At 47.6% G+C, this 19488-nt stretch overlaps 2 protein-coding genes across 3 annotated transcripts in view; both read left to right on the forward strand.

Moving 5' to 3' along the window:
• Positions 1 to 12299, forward strand: part of LOC115394243 (collagen alpha-1(XXI) chain) — a 49851-nt gene extending 37552 nt beyond the window's left edge. For both annotated transcript variants that reach the window (XM_030099500.1, XM_030099501.1), the window contains 7 exons: positions 694 to 738; positions 2413 to 2445; positions 3472 to 3627; positions 3713 to 3767; positions 6095 to 6289; positions 8704 to 8781; positions 8873 to 12299. In XM_030099500.1, coding sequence (XP_029955360.1) covers positions 694 to 738; positions 2413 to 2445; positions 3472 to 3627; positions 3713 to 3767; positions 6095 to 6289; positions 8704 to 8781; positions 8873 to 9060 — 750 coding nt within the window. In that variant the 3' untranslated portion in view covers positions 9061 to 12299. The remainder of the gene's footprint in view (positions 1 to 693; positions 739 to 2412; positions 2446 to 3471; positions 3628 to 3712; positions 3768 to 6094; positions 6290 to 8703; positions 8782 to 8872) is intronic.
• Positions 12300 to 16143: 3844 nt separating this feature from the next.
• LOC115394247 (C-C chemokine receptor type 3-like) lies at positions 16144 to 19488 on the forward strand. The gene is made up of 2 exons (XM_030099511.1): positions 16144 to 16313; positions 18632 to 19488. Exons 1-2 carry the CDS (start codon positions 16144 to 16146, stop codon positions 19485 to 19487), a joined length of 1026 nt encoding a protein of 341 aa, XP_029955371.1. The 3' UTR covers position 19488.

Below are 19488 nucleotides of genomic sequence, written 5' to 3' on the forward strand. Positions count from 1 at the left end.
AAACATTTCAGGTTCCCTTTTACTAGGAAACCAAATTGATTATTTTTTCATACAGCTGTTTTCATAAACAGAGAAACGACAGACGAACTGAGGATACCTGTCCTCTAGTGGGCGCTGTGTTTTCTGCAGTGTTTTTCCTCTTCCTGCTTCACATGGTGCGTTTTCACGGCGTCGCTCCACTCGGTGTCTGGACGTAAGAGACGTTCTCCCTCTACGCCGATGATACTGTGGTGTTAGTGGAGGCTCTGCTGCTTCTACACTCCATTTATTCACACACTCATTCAGTCTGGAATCAGATTCCTCTGACCATGTCTCTCTCTCTCTCTCACACACACACACACACACACACACACACACACACACACTCACACACACAGAGGAGATGAGAAGTCAGGTTTGTTAAAGGTCACTGCGAGCCAGTTCATGTCCCCTCCTCTCTTATTGGCTGCTAGTGGTAATCATGACCTTTCTCACACACACACACACACACACACACACACACACACACACTAAAGACAGAATGGTGTGTCATGTCTAAATCCACTGTTATATCTCACACACACGTTCATGCACACACACACCAGAAGTGTGTGTGTGTGCATCATCCAGAAGTGTGTGTGTGTGTGTGTGTGTGTGTGGTGTGTGGGTGAGAGAGAACAAACTCGCCGTCAATGTCAATGTGTGTCTTTGCAGGGGGAGCGAGGACGGGATGGAGAGCCGGGGACTCCTGGTGTACCTGTGAGTGTGAAGACTTGTTGTTTCCACTGGGTGGTGATGAAGAACGTGGTTTCAGTGAGTGTGTGTGTGTGTGTGTGCGTGCGTGTGCGTTTCCGAGGGCACGGGGATGAGGAGCAGTCGGTTCTCTCAGTTTCACCGATGACGTGCGGGGAAGCAGAACTCAGAGAGAAGCGGCGCTGCGACAGTTTTCAGGTTTCTCTTCCGCTCCGTTGATGAACATGAATCAGCTGATAAGAAGCCTCATAAAAATAATGGATCCTGAAATAAATCCAATGAAAATAAACTCCGGCGACGTAACAGCCGCTCAAAGTGACTTTACAAGGCGCTTTACGAGATTAAAATCAGACAGCGGATGAAAATAAATAAGAGGAAGATAAAAGGACCGTGTGCAGAGGAGGAAGAGGAGGAAGAAGAGGTAGAGAGGATGGTGGGAATGAGGAGATCAAACTGTACATTAGGCTCCGAAATCAGCTTTTAAATGGATTTTGACGAGACGCAGTGATCGTCGAAGAGACAAAACCACATTAAATATCAATAAAAACAGCAGACGAAGACATGAAACAGCCACAACATCACAATTAGATGTAAAATACACATCTAAAGAAACAGGAAGTCCTACAGGACTCACAAAAAGATCCAAACTGTCAAAAGACACAAACAGACACCAGAGGAAGAAAAAAACAAAACAAAGCAAAACAACAAAAACTGCATTAAATCAATATTAGGAGAACAAAACGAAAAAAGATGTTTAAAATGAAATTTACTTTAAAAACACTAAATTTCACCAGAATCAACAAATTTGTCAGAAGTTAAAAAAAAAAACACCGTTCAGATGGATTCAGTCCCAGGAAGCTGATTCTCTAATCGCCGTTCTACAAGGAAATATTGATCAGCGAACCTGAAAACAAACAAAAGGATGAAGCCTGTTCATCCAGGAGGAGATGATCTCCATCGATAACCATTAATAAATAAACATATTGACGAGCCGCGGCGCAGCTCCTAATTGATACTTCTGACGGGGAACAAAGCCAAATGAGTCGCATTTAGGAATCGATCGGTCGGTATTGATCGCTGAGCCATTGATCTTCACATCCCCGGACGGAGATTAGACAGTGAGCGCTAGTGAGAGTGTGTGTGTGTGTGTGTGTGTGTGTGTGTGTTACCATCACCGTGAAGAGACGTGCACCCCCCAATGACACTCGGCAGATTAAAGGATCATGTTCTGGCTGTAGCTCCGCCCCCTGTGACACTCGGACTGTGTTCTCGCTGTAGCTCCGCCCCCTCCCGTGCGACCGGCGCTCAACGCTCCATCTCTGACTCGCCGTCTGAAATCAATAATCATGACTTTTTCATCGTGATTTTTCGGGTGAAACCAGCAGATGTGGTCGAGGTCGGGGGTCTGGTCCCCTCACTATCGCCCCCCAGTGGATGAACGATGGTTTAACGTGTTGGAATTTAGCAGATTTTGAAAAACAGGTGACGAAAATGAAAATAAACATCTGGGAATCACATCTATTGATCTGCTGGGACGGTGAACTACGTTCAGATTTGTATTTTCACAGTCTTTCTTCATTTCGACCGACCGACGGACGGCGAGCAGCGACTCCCTCTGACATGAAGCTCCAGTTCTAACTCCTCCCCTCTGCCCCCCCCCTTTCTTATCTCCCCCGTCAGGGCGACGCGGGACCCCGAGGACGGAACGGAGAGGTTTGTGGAATCAGACTCTGTGGTTTTAGATCTAATCCATTCTGTCTTAGTGGGAGGGGCCTGTCGAGCCGCTGCTACAGAAGCCTCGCCGGTACCTCCAGCCCGGGGAAACCTGGCCCCCCGGGCAAGAAAATATCTCAAAGACTCTCCGCTCAAAGAGGAATATGAAACACTCGCCGTTCCGTCGGCAGAATCCCGATCGGCGCCGTTTGTCAGGTGCTGTTTAACAAAGGTGTTTGGTGAGCGAGACGGTTTGATCTCTGCTGAAAATACAAACAAGACATCGACAGGGCGGTAAAACCTCTGTGGCTCCGTCACCACACGGCACAGGAAGAACAGAAATACTGAACTCGGTCTGTTAGAGAAAGAAACTGAAGAAACATTTATAATAATTATCAATCCTGAACAAATGAACAAACCTGCCTGAACTCTGCCGGATCCACAAAGAGGGAAGGAAATGAAGGATTTCACCTGGAAGCTTCAAAGATCTCACTGAAACCAGAGTTTTATCTGAAAACTCAAAACTTCCACATCGTTTGAGGCGTCCGTTCACACGGCAACGCAACGTTTTGAAAATGCCGCCGCTGCTCCATGTAGCAAACCGCCGTTCTGCACATGCTCAGGAGATGTTACATCAAAGTGGCGCTCTAGCGAGCCAAAGGCGTCATTTTCACACTCTGGCGTTTCCGTGGAAACGGATGTCTTTTCAAAAACATTGCCATGGAAACGCAGAACTCTTTGAACCGTTGCTGTGAGGAGACAGGAAGTTAGCATCACCGCCCGAGCTTCCATGCTAGTTCGTACGTTCAATCCGAACGTCGTCGTCCAGAAGTCGTCTGTCGCTACCGGAGTTTCAGCCAATCGATCGTCTTGATTGATCGCACCTCAGATAGGTTGAATGGTCGGGTTTTATATTTCACCGTTAGCGTAGCGCCAGACCCGATCGGGCTTCAGCGAGCAGCCGGTCGGATCGATCGATCAGCTGCTTCCTTTCAGATCATCTTCTTCTAAATTCTGTCGCTTCAGAAAGGCGACAGAGGCGACTCGGGCTTCAAGGGGCTCGATGGGAAGAAGGGTGACATGGGTCACACGGGACACACGGGCGCCGTCGGTCCGCGAGGATTCCCCGGCCAGGACGGCTTACCGGGCCAGCCGGGCCAACCGGGGTATCCTGGAAAGCCGGTAAGTGGCGCGAGGAGATGGGCGGACTGTTTCCTCACGGTTCTCACGGCGGATTCGGCTGAATTGTGGTGAAACTGTGTTTCAGGGCAAAACGCCGTCGGACCAACACCTGCTGAAGCTCTGCGCCGACGTCCTGCGCAGTGAGTACCGTCCTCCCGGTTTTAACAGATTCACAGGGGCGGCCATTTTTAATGACATCATCAATCTCCCATGATTCTCGGCTCATCTTGGGTGTTCGGCTGCTGATTCATGACTGATTAATTTATTTGTTTTTTAATTTCCACCCTGAAAATAAATGTTTTGCAGTGTCTCGACCTGAAACCAGCGATCAACTATGGAATGATTGATGGAAAACTGATGGAAAAAAAGAAAACTGCTTCCGTCCTTCCTTACCTCCACCCAACCTTCCATCCATCCATCCTTCCCTCCATCCCCCAACCACCCAACCATCCTTCCCTCCATTCATCCAACCACCCAACCATCCATTCATCCTTCCCCTTCCCTCCACTCATCCATCAATCCTTCCCTCCATCCCTCCACTCATCCATCCATCCCTCCATCCATTCCTCCGCCCAACCATTCATCCATCCCTCCATTCATCCATCCATCCACCCAACCATTCATCCATACATCCCTCCATCCATCCATCCTTCCCTCCATTCATCCATCCTTCCCTCCATCCCTCCATTCATCCATCCTTCCCTCCATTCATCCATCCATCCACCAATCCATCCATCCATCCTTTCCTCCATTAGTCCATCCTTCCCTCCATCCACCCAACCATCCATCCTTCCCTCTATTCCCCCAACCATCCATCCATCCTTCCCTCCATTTCCCCATCCATCCCTCCATCCATCCATCCCCTCCACCCATTCATCCACCCAACCATCCATCCTTCCCTCTATTCCCCCCCAACCATCCATTCATCCTTCCATCCATCCCTCCCTCCCCCCTCCTTCAGGTTTCACAGCTGGTCTTAATGTTCTGGATTTAAATGCTGACGTTACCGCCGTAGGTAAAGTGAGTCGTTCAGACCGGAGCTGAGCTGAAGGTTCAGACGGAAACATCGGCGCCGGACGACGAGCCGCGACCTCGGTCACCCTTTATTTAGCAGGTTGCTAAACGGAGCAGTGAGGCGGTTTGGACTGGAAACCCCGAGCTCGGCTCCTGATTGCATCTTTTCACACGTTCCGCCTCTCAGGATGTGACGCCGATAGCAAACCAGGCGCTGAGATGTGTCTGTGAGGTTACTGATCCGATAACAGAAGGTCTGATGATCGGTCAAACCGTGCAAACAGCAGTTCACTCATTTGGAGAGTTTGCTTTTGAGAGTGAGATGTTTCCACAGGAAGACCTCGTCACGATGAAAAGTGCTGAATGACCTTTTCAGACGAACTCGATGTGTAGAGAACAGGCGTCATTTGGCCGTTCGGGGCCTGAACCTCCTGAATCCTGACTTTTAGAAAGTGGCGTGTGAAGTTAGGGAACGTTTCCACGGAAACGGTTTAATCAGAGAAACCTGAACGGGCGTTCCAGGAAGCAGTTTTAGCCTGAGTGTTTCTGACAGACGAGTGAAAACAGTCATTTTCCAGGAGCAGCAGACGGAGAGCTTTTAAAAAACCCTGCGATCAGCAGGAACAACGGAAATAAAGCAGCGAACTGCCTCAGGCTGGTCGCCCCATGACCCGGTTCTGACAGACGGGTCTGTAGAAACCCAGTTCTGACAGACGGGTCTGTAGAAACCCGGTTCTGACAGACGGGTCTGTAGAAACCCGGTTCTGACGGGTCTGTAGAAACCCGGTTCTGACAGACGGGTCTGTAAAAACATCTGGACGACAGAGTCCTGTGTGTGGAGGAAGAATAACAGAACATGACGGAGTGGAGGTTATTGAATTCTATCCGGCAGCGTTTCCTTGACGACGTTCCTCTAACCGGGTTCTCCTGGGTTCTGCTGAGTTCTCCTGCCTCTATCAGGAGCGCCGTCAGTAGAAAAAGGCCATAAGTTTGTTGAAAGAGAAGAAAGTCTTTCGTTGTTCTTCTTTCTCATACTGAGAAAACCGGTTCTTGACTCTGGTTCTCTGGTTCTGTTCGGACTCGGTCCTTCACGTCTCACAGTGACAGACTTTTCAGATTTCCACTCGAGAGCCGGTTTTGATTCGGTTCCGATTCGAACATCCAGATCAGCTTCTGACCTTTGACTGGACCATCCTTTCAGATTCAAAGAACATTTGCTGGATTCGATGACTTCAGACGACTGACCTCAGAGGAATGACCTTCAGGAGACTGAAGGTCAGTCTTCCAGGGTCAGTCCGAGGTCATTCCTCTGAGGTCAGACGACTGACCTCAGAGGACTGACCCTCGGTCCACCTTGTGACCGATCCCTCCTCCGTCTCCCAGGAAGGTCCCTGCGGTTCCTCAGACTCGGTTCTGCCGGTTCTCAGATGAGAATGTCTCTTTGTCTCTTCAGATCAGCTTCCGGCGCTGCTTCAGTCTCTGGCGCCTCCGTCTCCATGTCAGCCGTGCCAGGGCGTGAAGGGACCGCCCGGCGAGCCGGGAACGCCGGGACCCAAAGGCTCCATGGGGACGCCGGGCTACCCGGGCAGGAGCGGTGCCCCCGGTTACCCAGGACCTCCTGGAATGCAGGGTCCAGCAGGCCTCAAAGGTTTGATCCAGAACCCAGTTCCTACTTAATCCCAGTACACACACACACACACACATACACACAAGTCCAGGAAGTTGTTATGGTGACAGTCAACTGTAAAACCACCAAGTCCAGGAAAACCTGGACCAGGACTAATAGAACCTGGACCAGGACCAGGAGAATATGGAAGTAGGATTAAAAGTGAACGAGTATCAATAAAGTAGGAATAAAAAATAAAAAGGCATCAAAAAAGTACCAATAAAAATAAAGCACCATTGAAGTCGGTGGACCGGTGTTTCAGATTAAATGGTTTCCATGTTAACTGGTGACCAGCGCATGTTGAAAACCCGACCGAAACTCGTAGCTGTTCTGGCGAACGTCGGTTATCTTATAGTAAATTTATACGTTTAGAGGCTTTTGTGGGGCTTATTTCAACGTCTGCTGCTACCAGCATGTGTTTACAGAAATCAGTCACCAGATAACAACGGAACCAGTTAATCCGCAACACCCGGGGTCCATGAGCTGTGCGCACCAGTTCAACGTGTGTGAAAAGTGACTGAAGTTCTGTGGGGATGATTTCTTCCAGAAGAGGCGTTAATCTCACTAACGGAGCACTCCGACTGCACCTTGACGACCGAGTGCTTTCTAACAAATTTAAAATCCAGATGCAACAATTCGACACGCCCCCCTCACCCGCACCTCCAGACACAGAACGCAACAGAACGCAACAGAGCGCAGGATCCGACTGCTCCACCCCAACATGCCGGGTCTCATATGAAACTAGAAAAGCTGCACTTTAAGATGACAGCAGGCAGAATCTTCTCCGAGCCGACCGCCTCCCGTCAGCGGCAAAACAACCCGAAAACCCAGCTTCACATTTCACAGCAGCGCCTCAGATCGCATGTTTCTCACACACTTCACCAAATCTCAAAGCTGTTCACACCAAACATATTTCATGTCCTTACCGTTTTGTGGTCATTTTCCATCAATCCACGCTCTCTTCTGACCTAAACTAACCTCATAATCCTGAAAAGTGAAAAGAGCATCATGATGTCCTGCCTCTTGTGGCCATCTTGTGGGCTTGTTGTTAATCTCGGGGGTTTAAATAAAGTTTTTTTTTTTTTAATTTAACATTCTACGTCTCGCAAGCTTTCAAACGACATGTTACACTTCACTGAGGCACCATCCAGCTGGGAGATGTCTTTGAGCGTAACTGCATGAGCGCCGCCGCCATCTTGGATCAAAGACGCACTGCAGGGCGAGACGCACGTGAATGGAAATTAGTGACTGATTTTGTGATTTATTTGGCTATTTTTGTACCGATTATACTACAATATACTTTCTTTTTTGTATATTTGACAGTTTATATAGTTTGTTATATATAAATATATATAAGTTATATAGTTATATATTATGTAGTTTCCATTGGAAACTAAATGTTATAACGCAGTCTTTAATCAGAATGTATTTTATGCGGTGCACAATGGTAGAAACTGATAATATAGAGGCTAAATGTCAGGACCAAAGGGTTCATTGTTTACACACAGACCCCTGGAGTGGAAATGAAAAGTATTTTGTAGTCAGATTCCTTTAAAAGAAGTGAAAAAAGCATTTGGCACAGTTTGGTCTCCAAGTAGCCAAGTGGAGGGTTCATCTGGTTCTGTATTTTTTTTTTCCTTGACTTTATCTAAATGTGCTTAGACATGTTAAATCTGACACTATTTCAGACTCTGGAATTATATTGTGTCAGGTCTTAGCTATCAGTTGGGACCATGATTATGCATACTGTCTGAACAATTGGTGGAGATGTTGTTGATTTAATACAGATTGGTGTTTTAAAGTGAACCTTTCCTCCAAAAACCAAAACTATCATTAGAAGTAATGATAATGTTAGAATAATTTTCTTTTCTGTGAAGCGCTTTTACAAGACACTCAGAGTCACGTTACAGGTTTAAAGGAGTTAAACATTAAAGGTTAAACTTAAGTAACGGAGAAAAAGTATCAATAAAGCAGCATTAAAACTAAAAAAGCATCAATAAAGAACGAGTACAAACTAAAAGATCAATAAAGAACAACTTAAAATAAAGTCAATAAAGACGCAGTAATAAGTATCAAAATACTATGAGTAAAAGTATAAGTAAAAGCATCAATATCCTGAATGAATCTTGCTCTTATTTTGAAAATCTTTCTTTGTAAAAAATCCAGCAGAAGAAAAATAGGATTAAAACTAAACTTCTTCCTACGGCCACAGTTCATCCAGCCGTCAGCCATGGCGCTCTGCCGGCTGCACCGTCTCGTTCCAACGGAGTCACATGACCGATGATCAGTAAACCGCTCAGGAAGAACATGAAGTCTCCTTCACATCAGATGAAGTTTGTCCTCAGCCGGAACCTTCAGGACCGGCAGGTTCTAACGTGGATCTGCTGTCCCCTCAGGTGATCTGGGACCCCGAGGCCTCAAAGGCAGCAAAGGCGAGGGCCACCCGGGACCCCCGGGACCGCCCGGCCATCCAGGTAAAAGCTCCAGCAGCTGATCAGCTGATCGCTGGCCGCGGCGTCGGGTGTCGGTGAATCTAACACACAGGGGCGGTTCCTCCCGCTGCAGGGATTCAGGGCCCTCGAGGCTTCGACGGCATCGGCCACGCGGGCAGCCAGGGGATCCCCGGTAAACCGGGCCCGCCGGGAGACCCGGGGAAGCGGGGAGGTCCGGGTCCGCCGGGGATCTGCGACGCCTCCTCGTGTTACCAGACCTACAGCCTGAGGGAGCGCTACAGCAAGGGACCCAGCGTCTGACGGCCCCCCTCCCCTCCCCCCCAGGGGAAGCACGGTTCGACTCCCTCCAGACCGACGGCCTGGAGATTCCTGCCGGGGAGGAGGTCAGCAGGGGGTCAGGGTCGGGGTCAGGCTCAGGACCCGCCTCCTCTGATCCCTCTGAACTTTGACCTGCGTCCAGACTTTGGCTCCCAGGTTGAAACTGACTCCTGATCCCGGGCGAGTCAGACGATCGACGTCGGAACGAGACCAGCTGATGTTTTCAGATCCCGGTTTCAGAACAACATGAAAAAAACAGCTACCTCCTCTTTAATGTTTTTTTTCTAAATATATATTATAAATTCTATTCAACGCTCAGCTTGGAGGCAATATATTTAAAATACTTGGTATGTAATGGTACCTGGAGGTTCTTCTGGTCCTGGACTCCCTGGTTGTCCGCTGGACTCCGGATGTCAGGTCCCGGTTCAGGAAGTGTCCTGCAGAGGGTCCAGACGGTTCCTCATGAACGGTCCAGACTTCATCCAGTCCTGGTTCACTTCCCATTCACACTGGCGTCTTGATCCCCAAAGTGTCACCAGGTCTGGATTTGAACCATCGTCTCCTGTCAGGATGTTTCCACTAACGAGTCGTCTTGAACCCGGAAGAGGAACGAAGCCTTCAGAACAATCAGTTCCCAAGAGAATCCGATCCTGCCGCACATTTAGGAACGTTTACAAAATGAATCGCGTGGAAATCCAAAAGTTTACTGAGTTTCAGTTTCAGGGAAGCTTCAGGTTTAAGGACAGTACAGCATCTTCATCCGCAGAGCAGGAAGTGGTGATTTGTTGGGTAAAATAATCCACACTATAGTATCAACAGCTCAGCATTAAAACGAGGGGGAAGTCTGAGAAGCAGAGACCGGCATCGATCTGCCGCTGCGACCACGACCGTGGTTCGGTTCTGCCTCCGCCTGTGGTGCTGCGCCTGTAATCCCTCCGCCTGAAAACACATCTCTGTCACTCATTGTGCTCGGAGCTCCAGAGGTCGTTCTAATCCCCGACGGCGGACTGGAAGAACCCTGCTCCTGTCTCAATCCGATGTTATGCAGACGATGTTTTGCTTTTCCGAGCTTATCGATTACAGTAAATTAACAGAAAACGGCCTTAATGGGCCTCAAATGCAGGGAGAACCTTTAGAGCTGCAACAGTCGGATCACAGACCGGTTTTCTGGGATCCTATTGCTGTTCTCAGCTCAGCCACAAGGTTTCAGGGACTTGCGCCTGTTTCCGGTTCCTTCCTTCAGCTGTTGATGGAACTCGGACGGATCGAAGTCGTTCCTGATCCTGGAGCCTCTCGTTCCTGGACGGTTCTCTAAAGATGTGAGCCGCTGCTGCTGACGGCAACCTGAGAAAAGTTGTTCTCCAGCTAAACGAGGATTTTTAATTTGATTGGCCGAAGCGACGCTTTTCACTTCTCACATCCAGATGTGGACGAACGATCCCAGGAACCAAGTTTAGGACAAACAAAGTGTCCGTGGAGGGTTGAGCTGTTTGTTTAAATGACAGTTTATGTGAAAATTACAACCAGATGGATGACGACATCGTTTCACGTTTACATGGCAGCGTTTTGAAAACGGCTTCTGTTTGTGCCTGTTCTGCCACCGGAGGGCGCTGCTGCCCGCTGCCCTGATGGTTGTTGTTGAAGAACCGTAGCACGGCAGCGGCGTTTTCTCAGTCACCACAGAAACAGAACAGAGTCGGGTTTCGTCGGTTCACACGGCAACAGAGTCTGAGCGTTTTCAGAAAGTTGCGTCATGGAAACCGATTCTTAAAACTCGCGTTTGCAGCGCCTCCAAGTACCGCTGTCGGGTAAACGGCGCCTCAGAGCGAAGGACGCAGCTGCCAGAAAAATCTAAGATTTTGCTCAACGACACTTTGACAAGTGGACAGCAGGAGATGGGGGCTCGAACCTTCAACCTTTTAACTGAGACAGCCGCAGACAGCAATAGTTTCCACTAGACCAGATGACTCCCTCCGCAAAAAAACAAAAAAATCCCAATCTTACCACGTTTTCTAAACTTATTTTGAGTGAAAATGTCTCCATTTACTTGATTTAAGATAATTTACTTAAATATTATATTCCATTAAGATAAAAAAATACTTGTTTTAAGAGAAATTATCTTACATCAAGACAATCTAAACATGTTCTATTGGTAGATTTTTTTTTTTTTAATTAAGATACTTTTTGAAATAGAACAAGTGAAAACTGTCTTGATTTAAGAGAACTGTGAACAAAGAAAAACGAGTTTTCCTTTGTTTTGAGTGGGGAACACCATCAAATACCAAATTTTACTCATTGCAGATTCTCAGGTTTTTCTAAACTTCTCTCGCCGTGGCCGTTTTCCCATCGCCGCCACTCGACTTCCCCTCCTCCGCTCTGCTTCCTGTTTCTCGGCTGAATATAGAGGAGTATTGCATGTTTTCTCTGAGTCAGAGGAGTCGGACCTGAAAAACAGATCCGAGCACCGTGGAGCCCTGCAGCAAGGCGTGGAGGGATCCTGTTCTCTGATTGGCTGGATTTGTGTTTGTCTTTGGAGCATGTTGGCTGCTGGACGACGCCTTCGCAGGAACTCTTCTTCCTCATGGTTGCTTTGTTCTGTTGTGAAATAATTTGACATTAAAATAACCTTTTACTTTGTTCACTCTGACATTTAGGTTTTGTTTTAAACAGCAGTGATTTCGAGAGTCTTGATTTACAGTGTTGATTTCTTCATGTATTCACAGGTGAACCGTCACACGTTCACCTCACGAGGGCCCAATTCTCTCAAGATGTTCTGATTACGACCTTCTGCCTTCCTGAGTTTTCATTTAAAGTGTCTTTCCTCTTATTTTGAAGGTTTCATGACTCAACTTGTGGATCTTTGTTTTGTCGGATTTTTCAGTCACTTTGTATCTGACCTTTGACCTCTGGAGTAACTGTTCATCTATTTAAATTAATCTGAACCTCCTTGTTACTGGTTTATATGTTTTGTACAGTTAGTTTTGCTTGTATTTAAGTTTTTCAGGATCATCTGAGGAGGTCTGTGTCCCTCTTCTACTTCATTGACTGTATAAACTCTGATCGTGGGTTGCCCTGGATTACACCGGGTTCGTGACCTTTGTGGTTACTTTGCATGCTTTTGTAGTCACTTTTATTTTGTTTCGGTATTTTGTAACCTACTGTGATCATTTTGTACATTTCTGATCAGTGTTCCTGGACATTTTCAATAATTTGTACCTTTAAAACAATTTTCCGTCTCATTCTGGTTTTTTTCTGTGAGGTTGGTTTTTGTGAATTGGCTTTGGCTTAAAATCTGTTATTTTCAAGCTTTGACCCAGCAACCAACCAATTATCCAGCCGACCAACTCACCATTAACTGAGCAGCCATCCAATCAACTCATCTGCCAACTGACTGACCAACCAGCAACTAAAAAACTGAGCATCAAACCAACTAAACAACCAGCCAAACATCCAACATACCAACAAACTGAACAAAGAACTGGCTAACTGACCAACCAGCAATCAACTAACTAACCAACCAACCAGCCCCAGCCCACAATTAACCAACCGTTTAGTTTTTTCTGTTTGACTTTCTAAATTTCCATTTTTAAAAATCTGTTACTTTAGTGTTTCAACAATTAACCAACTGATCGACCAACCAGCCAATTAACCAGCAAACCAACCAGCCATCCAACCAACTAACTGACCGACCAGAGAACCAGCCGACCGACTAACCCAGGACTGATAACCAGGCACCTTCAGCTGAAGTGGCTCTGACTCACAGAGCTTCACAGACGAGTTAAATTCACTGTTCCATCACTGAGTTAACATTGAACTGAAGACCAGCTGGAAAAACCAAACAAGTGCAACCCGTTTTCCAGTCGGCTCGTTATAATAAAGGAGTCATTTATCAATACATGAGCTTTACTTCATTCCCAACGTAGTATTTATATACTAAGACACATTACAATGTAAGAAAAAAAAATGCCCAGGAGTCAGAGGGATTCTCACAAATGCAACCAAGAGTTCCCCCAGAATTAAAAAAAAAAGAGTAAATATATACAACTAAGTTAATCCTGCTTGTATGAAGGAAATGGAAACCATGAAATCATGCGTTCTGATTACTCTGTGTTAAATTAATGATCAAGTCAAACTTTAAAGTTCAAGACAGAATGAAAATCAAGTGTCATTGAACCCAGAGTGTTTTTCAGAACGCCCTCTAGTGTTCTTTAAAGCCAGCTGCAGTCCTCGCTGATGGCGTTAGAGCTGATCTTCACCGAAACATGAGGAAACTCTGATCCTACCGGTCTGCAGGGGAAACCTCGTCCTCCAGGCTGGAAAGAAGCACCTCTACCCTGGTCCTCCACCAGGTGAGTCTTCCTGGTCCTCCACCAGGTGAGTCTTCCTGGTCCTCCACCAGGTGAGTCTTCCTGGTCCTCCACCAGGTGAGTCTTCCTGGCCCTCCACCAGGTGAGTCTTCCTGGTCCTCCACCAGGTGAGTCTTCCTGGCCCTCCACCAGGTGAGTCTTCCTGGCCCTCCACCAGGTGAGTCTTCCTGGCCCTCCACCAGGTGAGTCTTCCTGGCCCTCCACCAGGTGAGTCTTCCTGGTCCTCCACCAGGTGAGTCTTCCTGGTCCTCCACCAGGTGAGTCTTCCTGGTCCTCCACCAGGTGAGTCTTGCTGGTCCTCCACCAGGTGAGTCTTCCTGGTCCTCCACCAGGTGAGTCTTCCTGGTCCTCCACCAGGTGAGTCTTCCTGGCCCTCCACCAGGTGAGTCTTCCTGGCCCTCCACCAGGTGAGTCCGGCCTCTCTCCTCCTCTCGGCAGAACAAGGCGACCAGCCTGTTGTAGCGGCGTTAGCATCCAGCTAGCTTAGCCCAGCTGACTCGGTCCATCCCGGAAACAGGCCCCGCCCACTTCCTGGTTGGAGCCAAACTCCCCAGCAGAAGCCGGGAACCGGTGTCCGGGCCCTCAGGACTTCAGGAAACCGGCTCTGTTCACTTTACAGGAGAGCTGACTCCTCACAGTTCTCATGCCCATCATCATGCATGTGGCGAAACAGATTCAGCTCCAAAACAAAACCATAAGCCTAACTTTTAATTTATTTTAATTAAAATTAAAAAAACAGTGCATCAATATCTCAGAAAACGAGATATGCTCTTTTAGAAAATAAGATAACTACACTTTAATACAAATATGGGACAAAAACATTGGTGATATTTAGATATATACCAATAGATGAATAAATAGATTTATTGCAGATAATTTATTAAATAAAAGAATAAAGTAACTTCTATTTCAATCCACATATCATGGAATCACTTTTAACAAAAATTACATTGAAACCATTCCGATAAAAAATAGGAGCTCCTTAAAGGTGCATTGAGGAGTTTGCACGTTTTATGCGAAACAGCGCCCCCTGCAGGCCTTGGGCGTAATGCAGCTTAGTGAAAAACTCGTGCCTGTGGCTCGCGTGCACGGAAGAGAGGAACTCCTTCCTCGCTCTTTTAGTAGCGCTCAAGTAAGATTTAAGTTTCTTCTGCCTGGTGGAGTCTGTGTGGAGCTGTGGCAGTGCTGGAAGCCAGTCTGTTCTGACTTTCTGGAAGATCCTGCTCAGTTGTTACTCACTAAGCATCTGGCGGAGTAATGGCGGACAAAACGAAACCTAACTCAATCAGGCCAGCCGGAGCATGCATTACATCACTCCTTTCAAATTCTCCCCTCTCCCAGGGACGGACAGCTTTGGCAACAGCGAGCATGAGACAATAAGAAGTAAAGCCTAGGACTATGTTGAGGACAGTCCGTTGGACGGTCCAGCACAAGAACCACGGATCACAGAAGTAGAACCGAAGCCAGTCCGCGGGCACAGCACATTAAAAATGTGTAACATATTTATGGTGGAAAATAAGTATTTTTAAAGTTGAAAAACTCATTAATGCACCTTAAAAACATAATGTTTAATAAGATTTCAAAAAACTAATACTGTTTTCAACAAACTGTTAGTTTCCCTCTGTTAAATGTATTTCCTCTCACTAGTAAACCTGAATTCACTGGATGTTTTTCCACCAGAAAATCAGCTTTATGTTGACATTTCGGTCATTATTCACCGGAATTCTTTGGTTTCTGTGAAAATCTGAACATCTTCATTCCGTATGTTCTGCTGCAGAACAGGAGCGTTCTGCAGCGGAACAGGAGCGTTCTGCAGCGGAACAGGAGCGTTCTGCAGCGGAACAGGAGCGTTCTGCAGCGGAACAGGAGCGTTCTGCAGCGGAACAGGAGCGTTCTGCAGCGGAACAGGAGCGTTCTGCTGCGGAACAGGAGCGTTCTGCAGCGGAACAGGAGCGTTCTGCAGGACGTTCTACCTGCGCTGCACGCCGTCTTCCATGATTCTGGATCCGTGCAGAACAAACAGGAGAAAACACCAAACTAAAGATACAGATATTTCTGAGGCACCAGGCAGGACGGTTCCATGTTTTATCTTCACTGAGATGTGACTCATGTGAGCAGCTGTCAGTGGGAAACAGCTGCTAATGTGTTGCAATAAAACCTTTTGTCTTCAGTTTATTCACTAAAAAAACCAAAAAAGGCTAAAATGAGTAAAAGCTCCAAAAAATACTTTAAAAATTCCAATTTAACAAGAGAAATTGATTTTTCATTTTAAATAGACGTATTTCCATATTTTGTCATTTTAAACCACTTTATAACACACACACACACACACACACTTCCTCCCTGATGACTGATGCTGCAGTGACCCGCTGACTCCCTTTGACTCACACGGATTTCGGCCTCGTTCATCTTTTCTGAGAAGTTTTTCTGTCAGTCCACTTGTGTGTGTACACACACACACACACACACACACACACACACACACACACACACACACACACACACACACACACACACTTCTGCTTCTTGACACCGGGTTCGGTGGAAGCGGCTCAGGAAGGCTTCACTGCCTCCTCCTCTCCAGCAGAGACGGTCGGCGTCTGGCTGGAGTGACTCGCTGAGCGTCTTCCTCCAAACCCTCCAGACCTTCCAGACCCTCCAGATCCTCCAGACCTTCCAGACCCTCCAGACCCTCCAGATGGAATCCACCACCCTGGACTACGACTACAGCGAGGAGCCGCTGACGCCGATGCCTCCCTGCAGCAGAGACCTGGACAACCGGCTGGGGGCTCGTCTCTCCGTCCTCTACTACTTCATGTTCTTCCTCAGCCTGCTGGGAAACGGCCTGGTGCTGCTCATCATCCACCGGTGAGCAAACCGCAGCGTCGGGTCACCGCAGAGCCTCTAGAGCCACTCTGAGACACGGCAGGGGGCCCAACCTGTGGGTCTGGACCCACATGTGGCTCCATGACGTGTGACGCAGGGCTCCTCTTCTTCCTGCTCCTGTTTGAATACAGATGAATGGATCTGACCTCTGACCTCCTGTAATCTAAATAAATGAAAGAATAGAAAATGTACAATTAAAAAAAACGCGGCTACAAGTCGCTTCATGTCTGGTCGAAAGATTGACTTTTTACAGTGTGAATGAAAGGCGGCGCTGTGAAGGACCGAGCGGTCGCCCCGGACCCGGGATGTGATCCACCAGGGTGGAAGGATGGACAGGAACCCGGTTCTCGATCAGGGTTCCTTCAAAAACCTTTAGGTTTATCTGGAGCTTCAGTCTCTCAGCCTGTCCCCCTTAATAGGTCCAGCCCAAAGCTAATTATCCAATCAGGACGGCCGGGCTGAACCAAACACAAGGGGTGTCTGAGACGCCAGAAATTATTTCCTACTGAACCTAAGACACATTATTTTCTCACATCTATCATATCTAAGTCATACCTTCAACTGTGAACAAATCCCCAGAAATATAGACACAAAGAAACACACGAGCAGAGCCCGAACCCCATCGAACAATGAATCAAGCTTAATTTTAAACATGTAAAAACAAAATAAACCATTAAGAAATCAAAGAAAAATGAAAGAAAAACGTTTTTTAATAAATGTAGAAGAGATGAAAATCTGTAAAAATATCATCTCTCATCTCAGATTGGTTATTCATACTTCAATGTTTTCATTATTTAACATCAGTTTCAGTGTATTAATGTAGCAGAAGGACCAAAAACCCCAAAGGAGACATTAAATATACGTCTAGCAGCAGAAGTCGGGGATGTTCAGCATTTATCTACTGGAGGCGGCGCTTTTATTTTCTATTATTTTAACACACGTTCAAGGATAATTTCAATCTTTGCTGTGGAAATGGAGCTTCTGAGGAGGATTCCTCCACCAGGGAGGATTTCAGCTTCAGAAGCTTTCTAAAAAAAAAAAAAAAAAAAAAGAAAAAAGGGAGGGGGGTTAAAGTGAAACTTTTTTAAATGCACTTGTATTTGTTTCACTAAAATCAGGGAAATAACTTCAGCTTGTCTTTATTTAAAGGTTCTCAGGCTCTGCGGTGTTTTTTCCAGCTGCGCCACAGAAGTAGCCATTTTCTTCCTCAGAAACAGGAAGTTCTTCTTCTTTTACTTCTCAAAGCTTCGAGCTTTAAACGGTTTCAGACCCTAAAGCTGGAGTGCTGGCGTGACCTTTGACCCGCCGAGCTGAAGACCAACACATCCCTGGAGTCCAGGAGGGAGGAGCCCGGCCTGGAGCGGCTGACGGAGTTACCGGCAGCTCCGCCCGTCCTGTGGCGACGGAGGACAGCTGGAGTGTGGTCACGCCACGCCCAGGCTGATGTAGCTTCTCTTCCCATCAGCCGCTGAGCAAGGCAGCAGGAGTGACCATGAGTCTGAGGTTGGGTGGGAATAAACCTGGTTCAGTCCTGGACTCCAGGTTTTACCTTCTCGGGTCTGAAAAGTCGAACATTTGAACAGCAGCAGTGTTTCCTTTGGTTTGGAAGCAGGTTGATCCAGAGCTGATAAAACACTTTCTCTGCATTTCTACTCAAATAAATGTTTTGTTTTTTTTTCTGTCAAAACCAGACGAGATGAGATACTTTCTGAACAGCCTCCAGTTAATCCAGAACCATGGATACTTGATGACATTTCACTCTAAATTAAAGTATTTAATTCCAATCAGAACCTTCACCCCAGATCTCAAGAGGGATTGAATAAAGGTGAAAAAAGTGTTTTCCATGTAAACCGTAGTTCAGGAGGATTAATTCCTTTGTCAACACGAAGGAGACTTTAATTCTGAATCATTGCTTGATGAAAAAAAAACATGACCTCCTTTCATTTGGTGCTAAAACTCCTCAGCGCCGTATCAACTGAGCGGCTGCAGCTCGGTGGGTTCCGTGGTCTTCCCTCAGCGGGAAGGCTGCAGGTTCCATTTCCCATCTCCCCCTTTACACATGTTGAGGCGTCCTTGAGCAAGACGCTGAACCTCAAACTGATTCTGAGCCATCGATGAGGTGCCTTGCTCCACAATCACTGCCTGTAAAATCACAAAAACAGGAGAACGAACCTCTTGATAGTTGAAATCCAGTTTCTTTGTTCTGTTCCGGAGCAGATTTTGGTCAGAATGACTCAGATTGTTCTGTCAGCTGTCTAACTGCCCCTCCTCTCCCTGACCCCTGACCCCTGACCCCCCAGGTTCGAGAGGCTGACCACCGTCACCAACATCCTGCTGCTGAACCTGGTGCTGTCCTCCCTGGTCTTCATGAGCAGCCTGCCCTTCCTGGCCGTCTACATGCAGCTCTCCAGCTGGGTCTTCGGCAGGGCCATGTGCAAGCTGGTGGGCAGCGTCTACTACCTGGGCTTCTACAGCTCCGTCCTCTTCCTCACGCTGCTGACCTTCGACCGCCACCTGGCCGTGGTCTACTCCCTGGGGGCGCCTCGGGTGAGGAGCCGGCGCTACGCGGCGACGGCGTGCGGCGTGGTGTGGCTGGTCAGCGGCCTGGCGTGCGTCAGACCCATGATCCTCCACACCACCTTCCGCTACATGGACAACAAAACCCTCTGCGACGAATATCCTGGAGTCATTCCCGAAATCGACCTCGTGCAGCTGCGCACGTCGGGGTTCTACCTGCAGCTCCTCCTGTTCCTGATCTTCCCTCTGGTCGTCATCGTCTACTGCTACGTCCGCATCGCCGTCACCGTCTTCTCGTCCCAACTGGCCGCCAAGTTCCGGACGGTGCGGCTGATCTTCGTCATCGTGGTGCTGTTCTTCCTGTCCTGGACGCCCTTCAACGTCATCATGCTGCTGCAGGACGAGGCGGCGAGCTGCGAGGAGGAGCAGAGGCTGGGCTTCGCCCTGCAGATCACCCGCAACATGGCCTACCTCTACTTCTGCATCAGCCCCATCTTCTACACCTTCGTGGGGAAAAAGTTCCAGAACTACTTCAGGCTGCTGCTGGTTCAGCGCTACCCTGGACTGAAGAGGTACGTCTCCGTCAGCCAGTGCAGCAGAACCAACATGTCGACCAAAAGCACGCCCAACGAGCTGTAGG

This window comes from Salarias fasciatus, chromosome 9 (genome assembly GCF_902148845.1).
Source record: "Salarias fasciatus chromosome 9, fSalaFa1.1, whole genome shotgun sequence".
In the NCBI taxonomy this organism is placed as follows: Eukaryota; Metazoa; Chordata; class Actinopteri; order Blenniiformes; family Blenniidae; genus Salarias; species Salarias fasciatus.

What these genes read in the sequence shown, in the direction of transcription:
- LOC115394247 (XM_030099511.1), top strand. Translation starts at nt 16,144, where the DNA reads ATGGAATCCACCACCCTGGACTACGACTACAGCGAGGAGCCGCTGACG. An exon ending in GTGCTGCTCATCATCCACCG is followed by an intron (nt 16,314 to 18,631) that starts GTGAGCAAACCG and finishes CTGACCCCCCAG; the next exon opens with GTTCGAGAGGCTGACCACCG.